Here is a 19,318-nt window from a genome sequence, read left to right as displayed (position 1 = left end):
GCCTGGTAGAATTTTGCACAGAGCACAACTTAATCATAGCTAACACTTGGTTTAAGAATCATGATAGAAGGTTGTATACATGGAAGAATCCTGGAGATACTGACAGGTTTCAGATAGATTTTATAATGGTAAGACAGAGATTTAGGAACCAGGTATTAAATTGTTCCAGGGGCAGATGTGGACACTGACCACAATCTATTGGTTATGAACTGTAGATGAAAACTGAAGAAATTGCAAAAAGGTGGGAATTTAAGGAGATGGAACCTGGATAAACTGACTAAACCAGAGGTTGTACAGAGTTACAGGGAGAGCATAAGGGAGCAATTGACAGGAATGGGGGAAAGAAATACAGTAGAGGAAGAATGGGTAGCTCTGAGGGATGAAGTAGTGAAGGCACCAGAGGATCAAGTAGGGAAAAAGAAGAGGGCTAGTAGAAATCCTTGGGTAACAGAAGAAATATTGAATTTAATTGATGAAAGGAGAAAATATAAAAATGCAGTAAATGTAGCAGGAAAGAAGGAATACAAACGTCTCAAAAATGAGATCGACAGGAAGTGCAAAATGGCTAAGCAGGGATGGCTAGAAGACAAATGTAAGGATGTAGAGGCTTATCTCACTAGGGGTAAGGTAGATACTGCCTACAGGAAAATTAAAGAGATCTTTGGAGAAAAGAGAACCACTTGTATGAATATCAAGAGCTCAGATGGAAACCCAGTTCTAAGCAAAGAAGGGAAAGCAGAAAGGTGGAAGGAGTATATAGAGGGTCTATACAAGGGCGATGTACTTGAGGACAATATTATGGAAATGGAAGAGGATGTAGATGAAGATGAAATGGGAGATATGACTACTTCGTGAAGAGTTTGACAGAGCACTGAAAGACCTGAGTCGAAACAAGGCCCCGGGAGTAGACAACATTCCATTAGAACTACTGACAGCCTTGGGAGAGCCAGTCCTGACAAAACTCTACAATCTGGTGAGCAAGATATATGAGACAGGCGAAATACCCTCAGACTTCAAGAAGAATATAATAATTCCAATCCCATAGAAAGCAGGTGTTGACAGATGTGAAAATTACTGGACTATCAGTTTAATAAGCCACGGCTGCAATATACTAGCACGAATTCATTGCCGGCCGGTGTGGCCGTGCGGTTAAAGGCGCTTCAGTCTGGAACCGCGTGACCGCTACGGTCGCAGGTTCGAATCCTGCCTCGGGCATGGATGTGTGTGATGTCCTTAGGTTAGTTAGGTTTAAGTAGTTCTAAGTTCTAGGGGACTGATGACCACAGATGTTAAGTCCCATAGTGCTCAGAGCCATTTGAACCATTTGCCACGAATTCTTTACAGACGAATGGAAAAACTGGTAGAAGCCGACCTCGGGGAAGATCAGTTTGGATTCCGTAGAAATGCTGGAACACGTGAGGCAAAACTAACTCTACGACTTATCTTAGAAAATAGATTAAGGAAAGGCAAACCTACGTTTCTAGCATTTGTAGACTTAGAGAAAGCTTTTGACAATGTTGACTGGAATACTCTCTTTCAAATTCTGTAGATGGCAGGGGTCAAATACAGGGAGCGAAAGGCTATTTACAATTTTTACAGAAACCAGATGGCAGTTATAAGAAGCGAGGGGCATGAAAGGGAAGCAGTGGTTGGGATGGGAGTGAGACAGGGTTGTAGCCTCTCCCTGATGTTATTCTGTATATTGAGCAAGCAGTAAAGGAAACAAAAGAAAAATTCAGAGTAGGTATTAAAATTCATAGAGAAGAAATAAAAACTTTGAGGTTCGCCGATGACATTGTAATTCTGTCAGAGACAGCAAAGGACTTGGAAGAGCAGTTGAACGGAATGGATAGTGTCCTGAAAGAAGGATATAAGTTCAACACCAACAAAAGCAAAACGAGAATAATGGAATGTAGTGGAATTAAGTCAGGTGATGCTGAGGGAATTAGATTAGGAAATGAGACACTTAAAGTAGTAAAGGGGTTTTGCTATTTGGGGAGCAAGATAACTGATGATGGTCGAAGTGGAGAGGATACAAAATGTAGACTGGCAATGGCAAGGAAAGGGTTTCTGAAGAAGAGAAATTTGTTAACATCGAGTATAGATTTAAGTGTCAGGAAGTCATTTGTGAAAGTATTTTTATGGAGTGTAGCCATGTATGGAAGTGAAACATGGACGATAAATAGTTTGGACAAGAAGAGAATAGAAGCTTTCGAAATGTGGTGCTACAGAAGAATGCTGAAGATTAGGTGGGTAGATCACATAACTAATGAGGAGGTATTGAATAGCATTGGGGAGAAGTGAAGTTTGGTAGGACATGTTCTGTGGCATCAAGGGATCACCAATTTAGTATTGGAGGGCAGCGTGGAGGGTAAAAATCGTAGAGGGCGACCAAGAGATAAATACACTAAGCAGATTCAGAAGGATGTAGGTTGCAGTAGGTACTGGGAGATGAAGAAGCTTGCACAGGATAGAGTAGCATGGAGAGCTGCATCAAACCAGTCTCAGGACTGAGGACCACAACAATAACAACAACAACATTTATTAGCAGTTGTTAAATGGGCTGTTATGGAAAAAGCTCAACAGCTGAGGCCGTCAGCTGTCTACCACACTGAAGAGCCTGCTCCGTGTGTAACGTGCTGCCAATATGTTTTCGACAATGTTGATTTCGAACTTCCAGCATGCTGGAGTAATTGCTGGGCGCCACTTTGTGTTAATCAGTACAACGGAAAAACAGCCAATGTTGCAAATTCCAGTTTTATTTACTTCATGACTAGTTTCGGGTCGGGACCCATTTTCAAATCATTCGGGTTGTCAAATGGTATTTCCCAAAATACAAGTATCATGTCGTGATAACATACACAAGAACGTAGTGCAGAGATTTACATAGAATCTTTCTATATGCTTTTCTTGCGTTTGTATTACTCCAACTCATCTCTGTATTCAATGCAATGTTAACACAACTTATTCTTTTTTTAAGGACATCCAGGATGGTTTTTATCTCATCTGATGTCGGTTGAATAACTTCTTCTATCTCTTCTTCTCTCTCCAGTTCTTCTGTTTCTAACCGATCTTCATGCTCTGGTACTTTGCGATTAGTAGACGAAAGGACGTGCCTCTCCAACGGGAACCGAAAACATTTGGTCGCATGGTCGTAGGTCAACCGATTCGTCCACAGGAAAACAGGTCTGATATATTCTATACGACACTGGTGACGGCATGTGCGTCACATGACAGGAATATTTTATCGACCCACCTATCTTGTACACTTGGCGAATGGGTAAAAAGATTCTTCTACCTTGCCCAATTTAAGTTTTCTTGTGGATGTGATAATCACTCCCAAAAAAGTGATGAAAGCATAAGAGTTTGTCACATAAACTGCAACAAACGAATGTTATAGTTTCACAGTCGCACAGTTTTCCCTGTGCTCTGTCAAAACATATGTTTTTAATGTTTTCAAATTTTTCCGTGTGTAGACCGTCAAATCCTGCATATGTCCAAGCAAATCTGAACATGTACTGGAATTTTGGAGAGTGAAGTTGATTATGTGTGAGTGCCTGAACTTTGATAATTGTCTGAAAATAAAAAATGTAACATTTCGCTACAGGGAAGACTTGAACCGAGGACCTCTCGTTTCGCAGCTGCTCACGCTAACCACGGGACCATGGCACTGCTGAGCTGAAGTAGTCCTTGATTTTGCCTGTCATGCGCATGGACTACTCAGTTTGTATATTTTCTTTTATTTCATAGTTCCACACAACTTCTTCCTGTTTTCTAGATTGATCTGTGTTCAGTTTTTCAAGGCCTATCCACTGTGCCAACTTATAACTAAATCTGAAGGGGGTGCGATGGGGAGGTTCCCTTGTTAGGTGTGTCAGTCTACCTACACTGAACTCACAAGTGTAATTATTGAGATCTTACCGTTGTGGAAGAATTTCCATTGCCAGCTCAGAGTGGAAATGTAATTCCAGTATCACTTTCTTTATCATGTTATTCAAACGGACATTTACAGATCGCGACTACCTGTCAGTGGTTGAGAGTTGAGGCAGTAATAAGGAACGTGATTGCTTGCATCGGTAGTGTGCTGTTGCAGACGAGTACTCGGTGCTCCGGTGCGTGTTCAGCATGAAGCGGCGCACGGGCTACTACATGCTGCAGGTGTTCCTGCCCTGCGGACTCATCGTGTGCTGCTCCTGGGTCGCCTTCTGGATAGACCCGGACGACGTCCCCGGCCGCGTCGCTATGGGTGAGTGACGGCGCACACAGCCCGTGTCACAAGCAGTAAGATCTGTTGTAAGGCTACTCGATGGTTCGCACAGCGGTTCCCAAGCAGGTGACGTCGACTGCTAGGTTGTTTAGCCACATGGAGCTTCGCATGTATTCGAGTGATAGCATGTAACCAACCTTCCGCTAGATTTTACTGATTCTTAATTAACAGAGAGAACACACTTTGTATGAAACCTGACCGTGTTGTCTAAAACTAAAGCGTCTCTCTTTTCTTTACGAGTGTTAACTCATCAGTTATTAAATTTAAGTTTAAATTTTACTATGAATTTATTGAGTTCCTAAGCACCACACTTCCTAATAATGGCTATATCCAATTATGCTCGTATTAGCAGTTAAATTTACTTCTACTTTAACACTGAAGTTTGTCATTGCTGCATTATTCTTACCAATTAAACTATCACGTTATAAAGTTCTCGGTAGCCTTAATACGTGAACTGTTGAGGTAATAATAAGCCAGCGAACAGATGCTAATCACTAAGAATCGCAATACTTATTTGTCCATTAACTTCCGATGTAAATTGCTCACCTGTGGCGAATACACCGATTAATTAGTCACTCATTATTGCTATAACATCCTGCAGAAAACTTCCAAACCCGTATTTTATCAAATCTACAAACTCTTCATACTGCATACGAACGTCCCACGCAAAACATAAACAACGACTGCCCTCGCTTAGTATTACCAAGCCCGAACATCTTTCGCGGAAGATGGAGCTTAAAAATTTCAGAAGATATAGGTAAAATTTCAGAATGAGATTTTCACTCTGCAGCGGAGTGTGCGCTGATGTGAAACTTCTTGGCACATTAAAACTGTGTGCCGGACCGAGACTCGAACTCGGGACCTTTGCCTTTCACAGGCAAGTGCTCTACCATTAAAAAAAAATTTTTTTTGTTTTATCTTTTTTTAATTTTTTAATTTAATTAATTTATTTTTTTCTCTTATTATAGAGCTCCTTAGGAAAATGGAACTAAAAAAAAGAAAATAAGTGCCACCGCCACTTTTCATCCTGTAACAAAAAAATCTGGTCCACTTCAGACGTTGGCTCCTGACTAAATCCACCCCAGAGAGCTGCCTATATACCAGGGGAAATACGGGAATTGAAGGTTATGGCTATCCTTACAAACAAAACAAAATCTTCCTTTTTCTGAATTTTTTATTTGTATTTGTATTTTTTTGTTTTTGTTTATTTTTGTTGTGTAATTGATCAGAGGCCTTCTGCGCCCCGCTGGTAATATTTTGAGTCACGTCTTCTCGAAATTGATGCGTTCCGTTCAATTGTTCAGAAATGTTCATTGGTTCAAACAGGAAACCTTCTTCTCTCTTGGCTTAACACATTCCAGCTGCGACGCGGGTCGTGGAAAGCACTCCCAAGCAAGTTCGAGAAAAATTGTCTGTGTGTTGGGTGACGGACAACGACATAATGACGGTCATTGAGGTATGTCCAAAAGTCGAGCACAGAGTCTACAGTTTGTCCAAATAGGTAGTGAATGGCATGTCCGTGAATCTAATTCACAGCATTGGTGTTGGTCCGAGGAAAATAGTCACGTTCCGGAAATAATAATGAAAGGGGAGTAATATGATCCGGAATGTCCCGCGTTAGAAAAGCCACAAACGACGAATCAGTTGCCAAACCTCCGCCGCCGGTCCGCAAACAAACCGATGTTTGTCATTGTCTGGCACTCCACACGTGGAACATAGAGGTGATTGGGCGAGGTGGATACGATGAAGGCGAGATTGGTTGATTTGCTTACCACTGACAGTTAGGTACCAGACAGATTGAACATTCGTGTCAAGGTAACAGGCGAACATCGCGCGCCATACATGACGCCAGTCAACCTGGGGGAACTTTTGTTCAATCGGGTTAGGTGGATTACCTAATTGCAGGACATTGTATACTGCCTTTGTCTTGAGTAAAAGCTGTCTTGATAAGGTGAGGCGTAGATAACTGAGTTCAAGAAAGAAGTATCGTATATAATGGAACTGGTCCGGAACATCCGAGATCATCACTGGGGCTGACAGTGAGACCGGCGAATATGCCGACAGGAGGAGACCAGTGAGGCTCGTTGGGCAACGTCTGAATACCGTCATCTGGGAGCTGACAAATAGGGCGCGTGCTCTGTCCGGCACGTGAAACAGACCTATCCCACCTCGTTCACGGGGAAGAGTAAGGGTTGCATAGTTAACTTTGAACAACAGCCCAGAGCTGACGAAAGATGCCACCGCTGCCAACATGCGACGTGCCACAGTAAACGGGAAAGGTAGAACTTGTGCTACGTGGGGAACTCGGTATGCGATATAAATATTGACATATCGAGCTCGCTGGAGAATATCTAGGGATCGAAGGCGATGGTCCATAAGACATGCTCTGATCATTAAAAGGAGGCGTCGGCAGTTGATGGTGGCTGAATGCCGGAGATCAGATGAAAAATCTATTCCCAAACAGCGAATGGTATCAACGGTGGTGATAGGTGTAACGCACTCCACGGGAAGTCACATAACTTGTGACTTACGTACGTTTAAATAGCTAGCCGACGCCTCACCATAAGTCGCTACCCACGTCAAAACAGCTCGAATATCGTCGGCATTACGTAAACAGATGACGACATCGTCAGCATAGGCCGTGCAACAGAATCGGTAGCGATCTATGGACAACCATACCAAACGTTGTCTTAGTCCACATAGCAAGGATTCCAAGGAAAAGGCGTACAAAATCGCTGATAGAGGGCAACCTTGACATACGGATCGACCTATTGTTATTGGAGGAGTGAGTCTGCCATTGTACATAATCCTGGATGAGGCACCCCACAGAAGGCGCATCACTACCGTGATAACGGCGACTGGGAAAACCATATGGTGGAGTACGGCCGTAAGGAACGAATGGTCAACCCTATCAAAAGCTTGACTAACGTCCAAAGACGCAAGTGCCCCAGAGAGGCGTTGTGCCTGGGTAACGGCGATCATATTCCTATAGCGGTATAAAGCCGTGCAGATATTATTATCCCCTCCCAAAGATGCTTGGTCTGGCGACACAACATATCGGGCAATATTTTTAAGTCGTGCCGCCAAAAGGCGAGTGAAGATTTTCATATCAATGTTAAGGAGGGTGATGGGCCGATAATCACTGATATTGTTGCCACCATGCGGTTTATGTGCAGGAATAATAATTCCTTCCATGAAAGAGTCCGGCACAGGTACTTCCGGAGACATCAGTTCCTGACAGATGGAGGTGAAGGTGGACTCTAACAAATCACGGAAGGTGCGATAAAATTCGAGGGGAAGACCGTCGGGTCCTGGTTCCTGCCCGGATCGCATCGCGGACTCCAGCATCAGTCACCTCTGACATCAAGTCAATCGCCGAATCTCCTGGGATACCACCGAAGTTGAGCTGTGAGACTTCCTCGATCAACTCTGGGGAATGTGGAATTGCGGCGTAGAGCTGCTGGTAGTGGGCGTGAAGCACATTCCCTATTGCAGATTGGGTTACGTAGCGACGCCCTTCTTGGTTTGTTATGACGTGAATCAATTTTCGGCGTTGATTGTGGCGTTCTTGGATAATATGGTACATCGACGGATGTTCATGAGGCATGCGATCAGCAGTACGAGATCGTACTATCGCCCCTTCCAAATGCCTTCGCATGAGATTGGAGATTTGGGCCTTAGCATGGTTCATCCTTGTATGGCGCTCAGGGGAGGCTGGCATCGTGGAGCATTCTCGTAGGATCCTGTAGTAAAAGTCAATAGTGCTCTTCCTCCAGTCGACGACATCTTTGCCATACCGGATCAAAGCTATTCGAAGAGCAGGTTTTGCACACTGGATCCACCAGGATATGGTGGACGGATACGTGGGACAGCGTCTATTACATGTGATTCAAGTGTCTTCTATTAGAAGCCGACAGTCAGGTGAATTAAGAAGTCCGTGTTCAGTTTCCATAAACCACGTCCGTTCCATACTGCCTGTATTGTGAGAACAACATCACAGAAGTAAGCCTCATGATCTGAGAAAGCAACAGGCCAGATTTCAGCCTGTCTAGTGTGTTGAATTAGGGATAGCGAGATGTAGATGCGATCCAGTCGGCTAGAGGAGTGCACAGTGTAGTACGTAAAGCCCAAAAGATCACCGTGAACATGTCTCCACGTGTCGAGAAATTGCAGTCGCGTGACGACTGTTTCCAGACGCGGCAATTGATCCTGAGGTCGTTGGGTGCAGTTGAAGTCTCCACCCAAGACCCAGTCATCGTGTGGTCCCATAAAAAGGGGTGTAACTTCATTCGCGAAGAAGGCATTGCGTTCACGACGGTAGCTGGAGCCCGACGGCGCATAAATGTTGACGATGCGTACACCAAAGAGAGTAAGGGCCATACCTCTGCCGTTGGGGAGGTATAGGACATCTTCGGCAGGAAGACTTCCTCGTAAGATGATGGCAATACCACTACCGGTGACCGAAGCGGGAGAAAGATGCGCCGTGAAGCCATGTGGTGGTGAAAAATCGGCGACATGCACTTCCTGAAAAAGCGCAATATCTATGTCCGCATCATAAATCATATCGCGGAGCAGCGCTAGTTTGTGGGGCGCACGAATGGTTGCGAGGTTAATCGTTGCGACACGATAATGCTGGTGATGGAGTCCCACAGGCACAGGTGGGGCTCCTTCTTCAGGAGCGAGAGGTCGTCGATCTTACCGGTCCGCTGAAGAGGCTGCTATTGTGGAGAGTTCGCGGGCGCGGGCGCAACCGATGGGGGCACCCCATCATCAGCACCGTCCACCCCAGTCCCTTCGACCTCCACGTCGTCTGCCCACGAGATTGATACTGCGGTAGGGCATCGGCTGTGCACATCATCCACTTGGAGAGGAGACGTAGTTTTCGGCTCAGCGGATAGGCTCTCTTCAACGTCGACCTGTGGGGGCGATGGCGCCAGTAAGGAGTAGTGTTCGTTGCCAGTGGTCGCCGGTGGCGGGTCGTTCGAATCAGACTTTTGGTCATCAAAGAGCGGTTTGTCGTCCATCTTCGGGTCTGCATCCCTGGTATCCATCCGTAGAATGGATTCATCAGGGGATGTACGGCTACGTTTCTTTCTCTTTCGTGGCGATCTTTGTTATCGAACATGTCGTTGAGAGTTCGATTGCGGGTGGCTTTCGTCTGACTCCGGACCAGTCTGAAGGAAAGCAGAAGCAGGTACCACTCCCGGATCAACGTGAATCTCAGTAGCATTTTCAGTCACCGTGCTGCGAAGATTCGGCAGGTCAGGATCCGGCTTCTGTGGCACATCAGAAGGAATCTAAGTAACGGTTGCATCTACCTGATCAGACGACGTCAACGGAGCAGGAAGACCCTGTGTAGAGGTGCTACGATCCTGGGCAACCTTGGCATATGTGACAGGGATGTGAGTGATCACCGCTGGGGACGCTTCCTCGCCGACCGGCGTCTGGATCAGGCGGCGTCGCATGCAGGCGGATCTGACGTGGCCTTCTTGTCCACAACCCGCACACGTTCGGGGTTGGCCGTAGTACATGACAATGGCGCGCACCCCGCCAATTGTCAGGTATGATGGTATATGTTTTTTCAGTTCAATTTCGACCTGACGCACACCATTAAGGACATGGTAGGTCGTGAAGGTTTGCCATTTTCCCTCTACCTAACCGATGACGTTAGCGAGTGAAGATTTTCATATCATTGTTAAGGAGGGTGATGGGCCGATAATCACTGATATTGTTGCCACCATGCGGTTTATGTGCAGGAATAATAATTCCTTCCATGAAAGCGTCCGGCACAGGTACTTCCGGAGACATCAGTTCCTGACAGATGGAAGTGAAGGTAACGCAGAGACAACTTCGTCCTTCGGCACTTCAAAAGGTAGTTCAAACACCCGAATCGTGCGTTGACCGTACTCTGCGAGTTCAGGTGTTACAGCTCCGACGTGACCATCAGAGTATTTGAACTTAAGTCCATTGGCATGTCGGCGAATAGCATCTTCACACACCTCGGCGTTTGTCATTTTAATATAAACGCCACTACTCGTGATCGAAAAATGGATTCCGAGAACGTGGTTAGGATCTAAACGAACTTCTTCACGGAGGACGTTTCATCTTCATGTGCACGTGGTCGCAATGTTAAGCTGGGAAGGAAACTTTAAGGGTCGCACGGCGGTAAGCGCTCGACATGTTGCACACGGTGGACGGATACAAACCTTAAAGCTACGACGCGGAAGTAGACAACGCCGGCAGCGGAGCACTGGCCGGCGCGCGGGGCCTGCCACACGCTGCCACGGCTGAGGGTCGACTGCCATCTGATCTACCCAAGCACTGAGATGAAGAAAGAGTAACAACTAGCGAATATCTAGAAAGATAAGTATGTGCTATTTCAACTAAAATGCCAGAGATGGCACTGCTAGTATGGCTAGGCAGCTAAAATGCTTCTCCAGTTTCCCCGATGCCGAAATTATCTTCCCCAAAAATTTCCCCAAAGTTCCTGTCTCCCCTAAATGTTCCCCCCCAAAAATATTTTTTCCCAAAACTGCGAAAAAAAGCACCAATCTGTAGTTATCAGAGAACCATAGATGGTGCGACTGACTACGTCATGTATGTATGGATACATACCCTTACAACCTCTGGTCTGATTTTCGTCGTAGCTTGTAGGATTCTTTGAATGCTATCTACGATCGCCAAACAGGCGTCCTGTCGGCGCAACCGGAAATGCGATCATACTAGAAACACGCTTCGTTGAAAGTACCCCCCCCCCCCCACCCAATGCCTTTTGATTATTATAGGTTGTTGTTCAATGGATTAAAGAAAAAAATTATTGCTTTAGACAAAGCACGTGTCGTCGGCCGGGCACACAGCGACTATTTTAAGTATTATTCATATAAAACAGACACAGGCGGCTTACAATTTGCTTCACTGTTACCTGTTTTACTCGCCAGACGCGAAGATCATCAGCTACTCATTGCCCTGATGGCAGTACGTCAGAGGTTAAAAGCATCGTTCGGTGTCACAGGCAGACTCGATGTTTTTAATTGATTGTACGGGAAGAGTCCTGTTTGTGTGTTATGAAGACTAATTATTTATTATTTTATTTTTATTGTAATACGTATTCCATAGAGCCACTTTTGCTTGGTAACATTTGTTTCCATCAGGCCAATAAACAAAGATTAACAATACAAATTCAAAATAATAATAAACAATACAATCAGTAAGTTCTAATTACTCTCACAAACATAGGTTAAGACAGTATTTTCAGATCTTATCTAAACAATTTCTTACATAGTAAAAGTGACCATCTTCTTGACTTACAGATCACCAATTAATCTATTTAAAGCATCAAGATATATTGAATCAGAAATACACAATAATGTATGGTATATAATCTTAGCTGTCTCTGCTATAAAATTCTTACAGAGAACTCTTTTAGCTTACTTTTAAATAGTACATTATTACCTCGTAGACACTTAATATTACTTGGAAGTGCACTGAAGATTTTTGTGCTTATGTATTTTATACCTTTTTGCATCAGAGACAAATTTTTCAGGTCACAGTGCATGTCACATTTCCTTCTTGTGTTATGATAATGGTATGTTTCATTCGTTTCATACTGAGGAGAATTCTGAAGCATGAATATCATGATTGACAAGAGATATTGTGAAGCAGTAGTGGTTAGTATTCCTATTTGCTTAAAAAGTTTGCGACGCGAGGTTCTTGAGAGGCACTCCACACAAAATTCGGATAGCCTTTTTCTGACTTGTAAAGACTTTTTTCGGCAGTGGTGAATTGCCCCAGAAGATTATTCTATAGCACGCAAGTGAATGGAAGTAGCCACAGTATGCAAATGTTGAAACATCGATGTCTCCAGTTTTGGTGATTGTCCAGATGGAAAATGTTGCTGAACTAATAGTTTTCAGGGTTTGGTGGATGTGGTGTTCCCAGTTAAGTCTGTTATCTATATGTATGCCGAAGAAGTTCAAACAGTCTACTTTCTGTACCTGTTGGCTCTCATACCCAATGTTTATCTCCTGTGGGTTTTTGAGACCAGAATGGAAATGAATGTAGTTGGTTTTGCTGAGGTTTAATGATAGAGAATTTACTGTGAACCAATTCAGAATGCCATCAAGTAAATGGTTGGCATTTAATTCTAGGTCATGGGATGTCTTATTGTCTATCACAGTTCTTCTCTCCTCTGTAAACATTGTAAAGTTGCTTTGAGGACAAAGGTAGGTCATTGACACATATGAGAAACAGCAACTAGCCAAGGACAGAACCTTGTGGAACTCCAGATTAGATTAGATTAGGTTAGGTTAGTACTTGTTCCATAGATCATGAATACGACACTTCGTAATGCTGTGGAACGTGTCACGTTAATAAAAGGTGTCTATACAAGATATTACACTAGACAAAATATTACATTACACTCTTTTTTATTTTTTTATTTTATTTATTTATTTATTTATTTATTTTGGAGGTTGGGGAATTACCCACTTACTATATCCAAAAATTCATCTAATGAGTAGAAGGAGTTGCCATTAAGAAATTCTTTTAATTTCCTTTTAAATGCTATATGGCTATCTGTCAGACTTTTGATGCTATTAGGTAAGTGACCAAAGACTTTTGTGGCAGCATAATTTACCCCCTTCTGAGTAGTGAAGATCATCCTTTCTCCTAATATTGTAGCAATGTACACTGCTATTACTTTTGAATTCATTCGGATTGTTAATAACAAATTTCGTAAGTGAATATATGTATTGTGAGGCTACAGTGAAGATTTCTAGCTCTTTAAATAAGTGTCTGCAGGATGATCTTGGATGGGCTCCAGAAATTATTCTGATTACACGCTTTTGTGCAATGAACACTCTTTTACTCAATTATGAGTTACCCCAGAATATGATGCCATACGAAAGCAGAGAATGAAAATAGGCGTGGTAAGCTAATTTACTCAGATGTATATCGCCAAAATTTGCAATGACCCTAATAGCATAAGCAGCTGAAGTCAAACGTTTCAGCAGATCCTCAGTGTGTTTTTTCCAGTTCAACCCCTCATCAATGCATACACCTAGCAATTTTGAATATTGTACATTAGCTACCGATTTCTGATCGAAGTCTATATTTATTAATGGGGTCATTCCATTTACTGTGTGGAACTGTATATACTGTGTTTTGTCAATGTTTAATGAGAGCCCATTTGCAGAGAACCACTTAATGATTTTCTGAAAAACATCGTTTACAATTTCACCAGTTAATTCTTGTCTGTCGGGTGTGATAGCTATACTTGTATCAATGGCAAAAAGTACCAGCTTTGCATCTTCGTGAATATAGAATGGCAAGTCATAAATATATATTAAGAACAGCAGAGGACCCAAGACCGAACCTTGCGGCACCCCATTGTTGATTGTTCCCCAGTTTTGAGAAATCACCAGTTTTTTGCATATTATGTGAACTGTTTATTTCAACTTTCTGCACTCTTCTCGTTAGGTATGATTTAAACCATTTGAGCACTGTCCCATTCATACCACGTACTTGAGCTTATCTAGAAGTATTCCATGATTTACACAATCAAAAGCCTTTGTTAGATCAGAAAAAATCCCAATGGGTGACTTCCGGTTACTCAGAGCATTTAATATTTCATTAGTGAAAGTATATATAGCATTTTCCGTTGAAAATCCCTTCTGGAAACCAAACTGACATTTTGTTAAAACTTTATTTTTACAAAGGTGTGAAGCTACTCTACAATACATTACTTTTTCAAGAATTTTGGATAAGGCAGTCAGAAGAGAGATTGGGCATAGTTGTTGACATCAGACGTATCCCCTTTTTTATGCAGTGGTATAACAATGGCATACTTCAGTCTATCTGGGAAAATACCCTGCTTCAGAGAGCTATTACATATATGGCTAAGAATCCCACTTATTTCTTGGGAACAAGCTTTTGTTATCCTGATGGAAATGCCCATGTGAGCTTTTAGTCTTGAGAGAGTTTATTATCTTCCTAATTTCAGATGGAGAGGTGTGTGGAATTTCAATTGTATCATAATTTAATGTTCTCCCATCGGACTCTACCCCTCCTACCTGCGCGTTGGTTCAATCTATCACTACTTCTGTTGTGTGCCCTGTAGATAGGATTAGAGCCAGTTGTCCGTTTGTCCACAGAGTCCATAGTGGCATGTTTCCTCTATAATTATTCTATGACTGACGCAGTCGAAGGCCTTAGACAGAACGCAAAATGCGCAAGCAATGTCTTCTTGTTTTTACTAATTATTGTGAAGTTTTTTTACGTGACTAACTAACCTGACATATATGAATCTTTCGAGTACCTTAGAAAACATAGTCAAAAGAGAGACAGGACGATAGTTTGTAACATCTGAGGCATCGCCCTTTTTTTTGTAGGGGGGATTACTATAGCATACATCATCCAGTCAAGGAAGATACCTTGTTTCAGAGAGGCATTGAATATATGAGCTAGGACTTCACTGAACTGATTGCAGCAGGCTTTTAGGAGTTTGCTGGAGATGTTGTCGACACCAGTTGAATTTTTGCTTTTTAAAGAAATAATGGTTTTTCTTACTTCCTTTACTACTATAGGGGCTGTACCTATCTGCTCTATGGAATTTTGGAAATGATCTTTCAATATTTTTATGGCCTCTTCTAACGAGCCATTGTATCCTGTTTTCTCAGCAACACTTAAAAAGGGCTCATTAAAAATTTTTTCCAGGGTCTCTTGATTTTGCACTTGCCTTCCTTCATTACTGAGAACAATGTTTTGTGACCTGCTGCGGCAGTTTGCACCAATATCACTCTTTATTAATGCCCATACTGTTTTGATTTTGTTACTAGATTTATTAATTTTGGAGCACAGATAACAAACTTTTTGACTTCTGAATAACTTTACTCGGTATTTTACAGTATTTTTATAGTGATCTAGCTGGTTGTGGTTGTCTGAATCTTTTGTGGCGATGTACAGCTCTCGTTTCCTTATACCAGTGGTTATCCAGGGCATTTTGGTATGTTTTGTGGTTTATATATATATATATATTGAGAAGGTACTTCGAAATATCAGTGCCACTTCTTTACTGAAAAGATTGTACTTTGGAACTGACATTTTCTATATTATACACAGGTCTTCAGTATGTGGCGTTGACATGTGATTTAAATGTCTGGATAGTTTCATCATTAATTGTCCTAGCTATTTTCTAATTGGGGCCACTGTCATTCTCATAGATACTTGCACTATTTATAGTGAGTCTTTGCCTGTAATGGTCAGAGAGACCATTTAGGACTTGCCTGGTAGTAGTATCGCCTATTTTGGCCTGGTCTATAAATATTTTATCGATAGTGTGCTTGTACAAGAAGTTATTATAGTAGGGAAGCTAAGGACAGAAGCAAGATGATATGTGGACAACTGATTTTCTAGGTCTGATCTGTCTTTGGAATTTGTTAGAAGGTTTACACTGATGTCCCCAAGCAGTATCACATTTATTTTATGTTTGAATATGTATATTAGGAGAGCATCTAACTTCGGGATTTCGCTGAAGGTGCTCTGTACATTTTAACTACTGATATATGGGAGTTATTCAGAGACAATTCTATGGCACACATTTCCAAATCTTGTTCTAATCAATAATTCTGCATATCATTTACAAAGTGATGTTGCTAAACAATAATTATTTATCACAAGTTCCGAAAGAACAAAAACATGGCTCTGAGCATTACGGGACTTAACATCTATGGTCATCAGTCCCTTAGAACGTAGAACTACTTAAACCTAACTAACCTAAGTACAGCACACAACACCCAGCCATCACGAGGCAGAGAAAATCCCTGACCCCGCCGGGAATCGAACCCGGGAACCCGGGCGTGGGAAGCGAGAACGCTACCGCACGACCACGAGATGCGGGCTCCGAAAGAACAGATACCATCTTTATATATTTTAATAATAGTTATAATAATAATAATAAAACTGTGTACAGTATTATAATTGCTTTTATGTGGTTACTGCAGTGTCGTGCTGTCAATTAATACATTTATCTGTATCGAAGCGAGAAGTGTAGCAATTTCTAGATCACTGCGGGTACTACCTATAACTTGAAGAACACAATGTCTTGAGATATTTAGGTTTTATTACGTATATGTCTCACATTTATCATCAGCGATGAACGGGACAAACCACAACACATGTGTGTAGTGAGTGGACTATGTGAGGAACCTGTAACCTCCACTGCATTAATACTACTAACTGAGAATAAGTAATTATTGATAACTTATGTAATCAGTATTAGGCTTACAAAATTCTGTTAATAGTAACAATCTTTTGAAAATAGTTTAGTTTCTTGACTGAAATAGAATTGAATAGTTTAGTTTTTACCCCTCTGAAAATTTCATTCTACCGCTCAGGGGACAATTACCCCCAGGTTGGGAACCTCTTTCCTACACACTACTGCTTCTCAGCGGCATAACATGTCTTAAACGACACATAAAATCGCTGGAAGTGTCAGCGTACATTTGTCTCCAACAAAAGTTGTTCCCTATCATTTGATCAATCACCCTTAGGGACATTTGTCGCAAAGATTTTGAAATACCCCGTATATATAAAAATTGAAATCGTATCGAAATGTCTATAAGCTGGCCATTTGCAGGTATTTTTCTGTAAAAATGACTAATTGTTTCTATTCAAGACCTCCTGGAGATCATTTTTATCCATGTTGACGTGACAGACTGATTAATAACGTTACACTCCAATTTGACGAGGTTGTCCTGGAAAATGCTGGTAGTAAGTGTTGATAAACATCTCTGCTGTTGCTCTGCGTAACGACTTTGTGTGGGGCTGTGTTAGTCTTCATAATGGCACTAGCGAGGATGATGTGTGTTCTTTTATTTTTATATTTGTTCGACACAATCACGCGGTGTCATTACAGTTTTCGCCTGTGGTCATCTTCGGACTACAAGCGCGTGCTGCAAGCTGTTTCCGTTGCGTTGTCCCCCCCCTCCCCCCCCCCCCCCCCAAAAAAAAAGTCGAAAAAATAAAAGTGCGTAAGCCTACCATTGTACGACGAAGACAGTACAGTACCATTTTCTGCGTGTGTGGCAGGTGTGATGACGGTGCTGTCGATGGCCAACATGGGGTTCGGAGGTCGCGCGCAGATGCCGCGTGTCTCGTACGCCACGGCGCTGGACTACTTCGTCATCCTGTGCTTCTCCTTCGTCTTCGCCGTCGTCATAGAGTACGCCGCCATCAACTTCATCGACAAGACGCAGCTGGACGCCACTCGCAGCCAGAAGGTGTGGTGGCAACTGAAGCAACTTGCAGACGCTCCCTTCAGCATTTGGGCTTTTTATTAAGGCTTCAGAGTACTTACTTGTTTTAACGAAATTCACAGTAATCGTGATTAAAAAATAATGGAGTCCTTAATATTATATTCACGCAAGTCCTCAGCCTTATCGCTCTTGTCTGAACAACACAACTGAAACATTCATTACCATCAGAGTAAATCCCTTTTGTCCCATTTCATCACTCACAAGCCTTCTCTGTGTACCAAGACTCTGAAAGGACCTCCTTCACTACATCAAAAAAACAACTAACATCTGTGTAGTGTTGGCAGAAGAGCCAACACCGTGTTGCTAGAGGAGGCCGAAATGCACGCGTTAAAGCTCACGCAGACTGGCGTGAGGTCTGGAACAGTAAAGTAGTTGAGTCTAGTAAGAAAGAACGTAGTTGCTGGAATACTTAACTTTAATCCTTAATTGGTGTACATCGCTCTTGACTGTACAGGTTTTATCATCTCTATATTAACAGGTAATGGCGCCTTGCTAGGTCGTAGCAAATGCCGTAGCTGAAGGCTATGCTAACTATCGTCTCGGCAATTGAGAGCGTATTGGTCAATGTAGCATCGCTAGCAAAGTCTGCTGTACAACGGGGGCGAGTGCTAGGACGTGTCTCTAGACCTGCCGTGTGATGGCGCTCGGTCTGCATCACTGACAGTGGCGACACGCGGGTCCGTCGTATACTAGCGGACCGCGGCCGATTTAAAAGCTACCACCTAGCAAGTGTGGTGTCTGGCGGTGACACCACAATCTGCACCTTTAAAAAATAGCTAACGACATATGTACTTAAACAGCAATAGTGTCTGCCTTCGTTCTGTACGCATCCCTTATCCCATTATAGTTACCCTTTCCTCCCACCACACTCTCCTCATTTCCCAAAGCCTCCAGTCGGTGCAGTCTATCTAAACTTCTCTTCCTCAGACCTCTGCATGCTGTGAAAGTGCACTATTTTACACCCATATATACATTTTGTATGCTCTGTTGTCAATGTTATTATTATTATTTATTTCCGAACTGACCACTTAGGATCACGCTACAATTTCATTTCTTCTTTGTTGAAGTTTCCTCTTTGTCTAGTGCCCCTTCATATGGATGCTATGCTGTGACATCTGTTCATCCGTCCAGGCTCTTCCAGTCTTCTTAGTTCTTTCAACTTGAAATCCTTTCAAATTTTGAATCATGGTCCTAAATGTATCCCTATTTAACATCAGAACTTCCTGAATGTTGAACCTTTCCTCATCTTTACGAGCTTCCTTAATCCATGTCGTCGTTGTCTTCTTTTTCCGCAGGTAGTCGAATATCCTTTTGGTTAGTCTGGTTTTGTCCATTCTGCACAGGTGTCCTAGAAATGATAAACTCCTCTTTTTCATGGTCTCCGAGATTTTCTCCACCTTTTTGTAGATTTCATTGTTGCTCCGAAGCTTCCAGGAAGTTTCAACCTGGGTTGGACCCATGATTCCCCGTAATATTCTTCTTTCTCGTATCTCCAGCTTTTCTGACTTGTAATTTGGCGGCATTGGACGGGAGGCCCTTTACGGGTCAGGTCCGGCCGCCTTGGTGCAGGTCTTATTACATTCGACGCCACATTGGGCGACCTGCGCGCCGGATGGTGATGAAATGATGATGAAGACAACACAACACCCAGTCGAGCGGAGAAAATCCCCGACCCAGCCGGGAATCGAATCCGGGCCCCTTAAGACGGCAGTCCATCACGCTGACCATTCAGCTATCG

General features: G+C 42.8%; 1 protein-coding gene across 2 annotated transcripts in view; it reads left to right on the top strand.

Annotated features, from left to right (window-relative positions):
* Positions 1 to 19,318, top strand: part of LOC126094542 (gamma-aminobutyric acid receptor subunit alpha-6-like) — a 107,771-nt gene that overhangs the window by 69,426 nt on the left and 19,027 nt on the right. For both annotated transcript variants that reach the window (XM_049908973.1, XM_049908974.1), the window contains 2 exons: positions 4,094 to 4,246; positions 17,354 to 17,544. In XM_049908973.1, coding sequence (XP_049764930.1) covers positions 4,094 to 4,246; positions 17,354 to 17,544 — 344 coding nt within the window. The remainder of the gene's footprint in view (positions 1 to 4,093; positions 4,247 to 17,353; positions 17,545 to 19,318) is intronic.

This window comes from Schistocerca cancellata, chromosome 8 (genome assembly GCF_023864275.1).
Source record: "Schistocerca cancellata isolate TAMUIC-IGC-003103 chromosome 8, iqSchCanc2.1, whole genome shotgun sequence".
Taxonomy (NCBI): Eukaryota; Metazoa; Arthropoda; class Insecta; order Orthoptera; family Acrididae; genus Schistocerca; species Schistocerca cancellata.
The sequence above is the reverse complement of the archived record's forward strand: the minus strand, read 5'-3'. Positions and strand labels throughout refer to the sequence as shown.